The sequence below is a fragment of the Suricata suricatta genome, chromosome 6, assembly GCF_006229205.1.
Source record: "Suricata suricatta isolate VVHF042 chromosome 6, meerkat_22Aug2017_6uvM2_HiC, whole genome shotgun sequence".
Classification (NCBI taxonomy): Eukaryota; Metazoa; Chordata; class Mammalia; order Carnivora; family Herpestidae; genus Suricata; species Suricata suricatta.
This window is the reverse complement of record NC_043705.1, coordinates 24141055-24149985: the sequence shown is the minus strand read 5'-3', so window position 1 is coordinate 24149985 and position 8931 is coordinate 24141055. Positions and strand designations below refer to the sequence as shown.

Genomic DNA, 8931 nt, shown 5'->3' with positions numbered 1-8931 from the left:
AGGTCATTTCAGGTTCCTAAAATCCTGGATTTGTTTAGTTTGGGCTTTTCTTTTTGTGTCTTCCGCATAGTAATTCATGTTAATGTATTGTGAATAAAAGGTTTTATATCATGTAATTTTAGTATAGGTTGATAAAATATGGTTAAAAATCTCTATCAGTACCTACAGCATTTGTTTACTTTCTGGAATTAAATATGCTTTACTATTGTAATTTTATCTTTGTAATTTTATCTTTGAGGTTGGGTTCCTGACAGGAATCTTTAATGTTTAAAGGCCCTTTGTAACATTGAGCTTCTCTCCTCATTCAAGTGATGAGAGCTCTGAGAGTCAATATGGAGCCTTTGCTTCAGTTCAGTCAAAAGTATGAAGAACAGATGCCTCTCTGCTCTTGGACATTGTGCTTTTTTCTGTTTTTCAGCCTGAACCACCACCAACAAACAAATGGCAACTTGATAACTGGTTGAATAAAGTGAATCCACATAAAGTGTCACCAGCTTCTTCTGTGGACAGTAATGTCCCCTCATCTCAAGGCTATAAAAAGGAAGGCCGAGAACAGGGCACTGGGAATAGCTACACTGATCCAGGGGGACCTAAAGAAACAAGTTCTGCTACTCCTGGACGAGACTCCAAGACTGTCCAAAAGGGATCAGAAAGTGGGCGCGGGAGGCAGAAGTCCCCTGCACAGAGTGACAGTACAACACAGAGGAGAACTGTAGGCAAAAAACAACCCAAAAAGGCTGAGAAGGCAGCCGCCGAGGAGCCCCGGGGAGGCCTGAAGATAGAGAGTGAAACCCCCGTCGACATGGCTACCAGCATGCCTTCCAGCAGACACAAAGCGGCCACCAAAGGCTCAAGGAAACCCAATATAAAAAAGGAGTCCAAATCTTCCCCTCGACCTTCTGCCGAGAAAAAGAAATATAAGTCAACGAGTAAATCTTCCCAGAAATCAAGGGAAATCATAGAAACAGATACCTCATCCTCAGATTCAGATGAAAGCGAGAGCCTTCCTCCTTCCTCACAAACTCCTAAGTACCCTGAGAGTAACAGGACTCCCGTGAAACCCTCCTCAGTGGAGGAAGAAGATAGCTTTTTTCGGCAACGAATGTTCTCTCCTATGGAAGAGAAGGAACTTCTTTCACCCCTCAGTGAGCCTGATGACAGGTATCCACTTATTGTGAAGATTGACCTGAATCTCTTGACCAGAATACCAGGAAAGCCTTACAAAGAAACAGAGCCACCCAAGGGAGAAAAGAAAAATGTGCCAGAAAAGCACACAAGAGAGGCTCAGAAACAGGCCTCAGAAAAAGTTTCCAACAAAGGCAAGAGGAAACATAAGGTTTGTAGAAGGTTTTTGTTGTTGTTTTGTTTTTAAACATCAGAATCTGAAATGCAGTGGAAATCTTGGTAAGCCAGAAAATACCTAGTTGAGTCATAGCCATGAGAGAAAATAGAGGGGAGCCCAAGACCTTGGTGAAGCTATAAACAGAACAGTCTCTTGAGGACCACTGTGCCTCTGCCTGGCTCCTTTAATGAAGCAGAAGAGTTTCTAATCAAGGAAGAAACGAGCCAGTACTTCTGTTCAGAGTGTGTGCTGGCCACCAGCAAGACGAAAGTGAAGCAGCGATTGCAAACTGGCCTTCACAACATTCTTAAAATTTTGATTTTAAATGCCTTTAGTTGAGATATATATTCTCCATATTGTCACATTCTCTTTTAAAAATTTTTTTCATGTTTATTTGTATTTGATGGGGGCAGGGGTGAAGGGTAGAGAGACAGGGAGACACAGAATCTGAACCACGTTCCAGGCTCTGAGCTGTCAGCACAGAGCTCAGTATGAGGCTTGAACCCACGAACCTTGAGATCATGACCTGAGCCAAAGGTGGACGCTTAACCAACTGAGCCACCCAGGCGCCCCCCGGGTTGTCACATTCTTTAACACTCTTTCCTCTTTTATTGCCAGACCAAGTTACAGTCTTTAAATTACTAACTCCAGCTAAAAAATAGGCTCATCAATTTTGGACAAATTCTTAAGAATTTCACCAATCCTCTGTACATATCGGTGCCCCAACTTTTTTCCCTTTTTGGACACCCATGTCTGCAAGTTCAAAACTAAGCATGTTTGCTAGCACAAGGCCAAGTCTTGTCCTTAAATTCTTTTGTGATAATTTGGATTTAGAGATGATGCTTAGTATATGTCAGCCTTTTTAGACCAAGGAAATGTAAAAACTCACAGATGTCTATGATTGGAAGATAATAGACATAATGAAAAGAGCAAAACAACTTATGTTTATAGACAGATTCTTTGGGGGAAAAAACAGCTTGATCTTCCAGCTCTAGTGAGAAATTTTTAGAGGAAAGTAAATCTTAATGATTTGTATTTAAAAAAAAATGTTTTTAATGTTTCTTAGAGAGAAAGAGTGTGCGTGCGTGTGTGTGTGTGTGTGTGTGTATGTGTGATTGAGTGTGGAGCTGAGAGAGAGGGAGACACAGAATCCAAAGCAGGCTCCAGGCTCTGAACTCTCAGCACACAGCCCGACGCGGGGCTGAAACCCACGAGCCGTGAGATCATGACCTGAGCCGAAGTCACACACTCAACTGACTGAGCCACCCAGGCTCCCCTCAGTGATTTGTATTGAAGAATAGAACACTTCTTCCTGATACACATGTGTGAATATGATTGTATAAGACCAAAGTAGTGAGCAGATGAACAGATATGTACCAGAATGGTTAAACCAGGTAGACTCAGGGCAAAACCCCAATCCCAGTTGACCTTGAGAATCTCACATCAAAGGATAGAAAGAATCAAGCATTTCTTAAAATGAAGTGAGCTGGAGGTTTTTCTTCTCTTTCTTAAAACCACAGTACAGATGTGTAGATGATGATACATCTGGACAAACTAGAGTAATACCCTTTTTTAAAAATCTTCAAAAATTGATGATTTTTAAAAATGGGAATTTCTAGAAAACTGAAGCTTACTCTTTTCAGTGCTGAGGCTAATAGGTTTCCATCATTGTGGTAAAGGGAAGATTTCTCATCCAGTAGGTTAGGGCTGTGGCCCCTTTAGAGCTATAACCTCAGATTGTTGGACTTGGTTATGGGATTTAATTCATAGAGTTACATAAAATAAGAGCTTATAAATGATGCACTCTGCTATTCAGAAGACTAAGGTGCCTCTTATGGAGCTAAAAAATGGTCCTTTTATGCTTAAAAAGTATATTCTTTATAAGATTTTATATAATATAGAAATAGAATATATAATGCCCTTTTTTTCTCTTGTTTAAAATTCTGCAGTAGGGGCACCTGGATGGCTCAGTCGGTTAAGCGTCCCACTTTGGCTCAGGTCATGATATCGCAGTTTTGTGAGTTCGAGCCCCACGTTGGTCTCTGTGCTGACAGCTCAGAGCCTGGAGCCTCCTTCAGATTCTGTGTCTCCTCCTCTCTCTGCCCCTCTTATGCTCATGCGCTGTCTCTCTCTTCCCTCAATAATAAAGAAAAATGTTAAAAAATAACAGATAAATAAATTAAATTAAATAGAATTCTACAGTAAATAACTTACAATAGAAAACTCTCTTTTTCTAAAAGAAGTTCCCCATACTCCTCCCCTTCCCCACATGTCACTGATTGGCATGTTATATTCCTCCTGAGTTTGGGTTTTTTGGGTTTTCTTTCTTTTTTTAAGAGAGAGAGCAGGGGAGGGGCAGAGAGGGCGAGGGCATCTTAAGCAGGCTTTATGCTCAGCACACAGCCCGACACAAGGCTCAATTTCATGACCCTGAGACCATAACCTGAGCTGAAGTCTGGAGTCAGATGCTTAGGTGATTGAGCCACCTGGGAGCTCCCCAAGTTTTTTATATCAATGCCAATAAGTCAGATTTTGATTTTATAAAATCAGAATCAAATCAGGAAACTTAGTTATGATTTCTTGAGATTCCTGGTTTTGGTGAAATTGTCGGGCAGCTTCTGGAGCTAATATAGATGGTACTGAGAGGAGTCCCCACCAACAGTAATGATGGATGTAGAGTCTTTTTTCTCATGTTTTTTCATTTGGTTTTGTCTTTTTTTTTTTTTTTTTTAATGCTGTTTGTTTATTTTTGAGAGACAGAGTGCGAATAGGGGAGAGGCAGAGAGAGAGGGAGACACAGAATCAGAAGCAGGCTCCAGGCTCTGAGCTGTCAGCACAGAGCCCTCCACAGGGCTCGAACTCATAGGCTGTGAGATCATGACCTGAGCTGAAGTCAGCCACCCAACCCACTGACCCACCCAGGTGTCCCTGGTTTTGTCTTTTTCTTAATGTTCATTTATTTTTGACAGAGAGCATGTGTGCAAGCAGGGGAGGACGGGCAGAGAGAGGGACAGAGGACACAAAGCAGGCTCCATGCTGACAGCAGACAGCCAGACGTTGGGGCTCAGACTCATGAACAAGAGATCATGACCTGAGCCAAAGTCAGACACTTAACTACCGAACCACTCAGGCGCCCCCTCATGTTTTTATGTGTCCATTTTCAATCATTTGTGTAATGGAACAGATTTTTTTGTTATGATAGAATGTTTGCTGTCTTAAGCCTTGTTATTTGAAGAAATAGGAAAATTGAGAATCACTCAGGAAAGTAGCTTTGGCAGTTATAGATAGGCTCATAGCTTTTGTTTCAGCAAGAAGAACTTTTCAAAATCGTCAGGCTTAGCTATAATCAAAAATATAGACAGTAGCAAGTATTGGCAAAGATGTGGAGGAGTTAGTATTTCATATGGTGCTGGCAGGAATATAAAATGATGTGTAGCCACTTTGGAACACAGTTTCAGCAGTTCCTCAAAAAGTTAAACATAGTGTTACTTAATTTTTTAAATTATTATTATTATTTTTTAATGTGTATTTATTTTTGAGAGAGCGTGCGTGAGCAGGGGAGGAGCAGAGAGGGAAGCACAGAATCTGAAGCAGGCTCCAGGCTCTGAGCTGTCAGCACAGAGCCCAACAATTTCAGTCCATTCCACTTGGGTATATACCCAAGAGAAAAGAAAACCTATCTACCCCACAAGTTATATTCACAGGAGTATTGTTTATATTAGCCAAGAAGTAGAGACAACCCAAATGGCCATTAAGTGATGATTGGATAGATAAACTGTGGTATATGCATACAATGGAACATGTTCAGGTGTAGAAACGAGTGAAGTGCTGATACATGCTCAAGCATGGATGAACTTTAAAAATATACTAAATGGTGGGAGCCACACACAGAAGACCACATATATGATTCCATTTATGTAAAATGTCTAGAATGGGCAAATCCATTAAGACAATATATAGTTCAATGATTACTAGAGTCTGGGAGTGGTGGGGATGGGGGGAATGCCTGCTACAGGGCACAGAAGTCTTTGAGATGATGCAAATGCTCTAGAATTGTCTGTGGCAAGTTTGTACACTCCTGTGAATATACTAAAAGTAATTGACTCGTGTACTTTTAAAGAGTATATTTTATTGTATGTGAATTATAACTTAATTATAATTTCATTCCCCCTACAAAATCATTAAGATGAAAAGACGTCATCTATAGGAAATGTGTTTCATTGTTTGGGCTCTATTTATCTAAAATAGACTTCTCCACCTTGAAGCTCAGTTTATTAAACATTGCTTAAATGAATTCTTTCAATTCACATTTATCCTCTTTCTGAAACTTACCAAGGGTAAATTATTTGATGGTGACTTGTGCTGGAAACTGAAATAAAAATTAAATGTAGTAGTTGCTTTTTTCCTATTTTTTATCCAGAATGAAGATGATAATCGAGCCAATGACAGCAAGAAACCCAAAACGGAGGAGAAGAATTCAGCAGGTCACAAGCCATCCAGCAACCGAGAGTATGTCCCCCAAACAGTTACATGTGTGTTAATATGTGCCTGTCATTTGGTGTTGTGTACTTTCTGATGTGCTCTTAGAATGTTCATTTTAGTAAGTATATGACCTATCCATGTGTATGTATACATACGCAAGCTAGTGGGAGATTTTATTTTTAGCTAATTGGGATGGAATGTTTTTAAGATTCGGTCTCTTCCTCTGTCCCTTCTTTAGTGGAGTAGTGTTGAGTATAGGCTAAGAATTAAAGTGTTCCCACTTTCTGGCTAACTGACGAGCTTAACGGTAACTTGCTTAGAGACCAGTATCTAACTTAGGAACATAATATATCTTCATCATTCATCTTCTCACTTATGTAGTCAATATTTATTGAATACTTGCTTTGTGGCAGGCCACGATTTAGGCACTGCGTATATACACCCAGAGGATGGAAAACAGATAAGAAGCCTGCCCTCATGAAACTTTTGTTTTGTTTTATAGAAGCCGTGTGTCTTAATTACCTCAGGGAAAATAAATTTGTCTTGAAAGCAGGCAGAGAGAAATAGAAAAAATCCATCACCACTACATGACTGTGGAGAAATGAGGGCATTTATTTGGTTTGGCAGGTCAACTAAGCAAAGTGCTACAAAAGAAAAGGATTTGTTGCCTTCTCCTGCTGGGCCCGTTCCTTCAAAAGATCCAAAAACAGAGCACGGCTCTCGGAAGAGGACTATTAGTCAGTCATCTTCTTTAAAGTCAAGTAATAACAGCAACAAGGAGAATAGTGGCAGCAGCAAAAGCAGTTCCTCCACATCAAAGCAGAAGAAGACAGAAGGGAAGACTTCGAGTAGCTCTAAGGAGGTCAAGGTAAGCCATTGGAAACCTGAGACTTTTGAAAAGCAGTCCCATTCCCATAGAAATTCTCCAAGGTGACGTTGTGCTTTGAAAATCTTGTAAACTTCTCCTTAACTTTAATAGGCCTATGTGTTTTTACTCTCAAAATGTCATAATCTTTTTTTTAGTAGTTTATTGTCAAATTGGTTTCCATACTGTCATAATCTTTTTTTTAAATTTTTTAATTTTTTTTATTTTTGATACTGAGAGAGACAGAGCATGAGAGGGGGAGGGGCAGAGAGAGAAGGAGACACAGAACTGGAAGCAGGCTCTAGGCTCTGAGCTAGCTGTCAGCACAGAGCCCGATGCGGGGCTTGAACCCACGAACGTGAGATCTGACCTGAGCCGAAGCCGGAGGCTCAACCGACTGAGCCACCCAGGCGCCCCATACTGTCATCATCTTGATAATGAACATATGCAGTGATTTGAGACCAAGACAGCTATAAGTCACCTGGCCACATGCATATTAATTAACACAAATGCTTAATTGGGAAAGTTAGATTTGGGAGGAAGTAGCTGATTATAATCTAATTATAAATCACTCCATTTGATATGATCGGTTGTTTATGGTTTGGAATTGGCTTTGGAGTTTTTAGAATTAGTTTTTACAAGCAAGTTATATCATATAAAGTGATAAGGTAATCAATTTGGCTTTGATTCATGAAGGAAATTCTTTAGGTGAGTTAGCATTGGAACTATTCTTGGAGCCGGAGCATAACATAGGGAATTTTTTTCTTTAAGTGTATTTTGAGAGAGAGAAAAAGTGTGAGTGGGGGAGGGGCAGAGAGAATCCCAAAGAGGCTCTGCACTGTCAGCTTAGAGCTGGACGCAGGGGCCCAGACCTACGAACCATGAGATCTTGACCTGAGCCAAAGTCAGGTGCTTGACCGACTAAGCCACCCAGGTGCCCTATAGGGGAATGTTCTTAATGTTCGTGGATGGAGACTTGGATTGTCATAGACACTTTTTCAAGGCCATACTTTATTGGAATCTCACCCTCAACTTATTTGCCAGGTTATTTGCATTACTTTCTAAACTATTTTGATTAGGAGTAAACTCTGTGACAAAATTAAGAAAATACTTAGATTTTTTAAAAATGTTTATTAACTTTTGAGAGAGAGAAACAGAGTGTGAGCAGGGGAGGGGCACAGAGAGCAGGAGACACAGAATCGGAAGCAGACTCCAGGCTCTGAGCTGTCAGCACAGAGCCCAACACGGGGCTCAAACTCATAAACTACGAGATCATGACCTGAGCCGAAGTTGGATGCTCAGCTGACTGAGCCACCCAGGCACCCCAAAATACATGGATTTTTAAGAATGTAATTCACTGGATTGTTGTTTGTGAGTAGACAAAGATTTTGAGTTGTAAAAAACGCATTAAAAGTAGTTACTCATGCTTATTAAATGTGGTAATTAAGTCTTTAAAATTAAAGTGATTTTAATTGTAAACAACATCTGAAATTGAGATATACAGAAGGCTTTTTCCCCAGTTGGACGCCTTTCTGTAGTAGTTTAGAGTGGTTAGTGTCCTTAAGGGACCTGACTGTCCTCTTGACCTCCTTCACTGTCCTACTTCTGTGTCTACCTGCTGACTGGCTCTTTTTCCATTTTCCATCCTTCAGCTGTCGGGTTTGAGGTCTTAGGCTTATTTCTTGAAACCTCTTAACCTCTCTCTCTCTCTCTCTCTCTCTCTCTCTCCCTCTCCCCCTCCCTCCCTCCCTCCCTCCCCAAATGTACTTTTCAAGTTAGCTCACCCACTCATTAGGTTTTTGTGATCTAATAGGTAAAAACTCTTGTGTCTTTTCCTTGTTGGTTTGTCGGGTCCTTGAAAGCAGGGATTTGTATCTAATTTTGTGGTTTCTCCATTGTTTAACTTACTGGGAAATCAGGAAATATTTGTTGAATCAAATGTAGTTCTTTGGTACTCTATTGTTAGTGACAAAATATAAAATAGAGGCCCTGATCACTTTAATTCCAACATCTTAGGGCATTTTTAACATTCGTTAAATTGTTGTTAGTCTTGGCAATTTCCAGTTGAGGCAATTATATACGAGTTTATTAAAGAAGAATCTATACTTTAGTTAGAAAATATACTTTTTCTTGTTATCACCTAAAGAAAAATTAGATAATCTGGGAAACCAAAATTACGTATAATTTTTATGTTTTTCTTGTATCATCAAATATTTGAAATACATTGGCATATATATATATA

General features: G+C 40.0%; 1 protein-coding gene across 2 annotated transcripts in view; it reads left to right on the top strand.

Moving 5' to 3' along the window:
• AFF4 (AF4/FMR2 family member 4) overlaps positions 1-8931 on the top strand; it is a 95570-nt gene that overhangs the window by 70176 nt on the left and 16463 nt on the right. For both annotated transcript variants that reach the window (XM_029941899.1, XM_029941900.1), the window contains exons 11-13: positions 419-1336; positions 5763-5851; positions 6452-6692. In XM_029941899.1, coding sequence (XP_029797759.1) covers positions 419-1336; positions 5763-5851; positions 6452-6692 — 1248 coding nt within the window. The remainder of the gene's footprint in view (positions 1-418; positions 1337-5762; positions 5852-6451; positions 6693-8931) is intronic.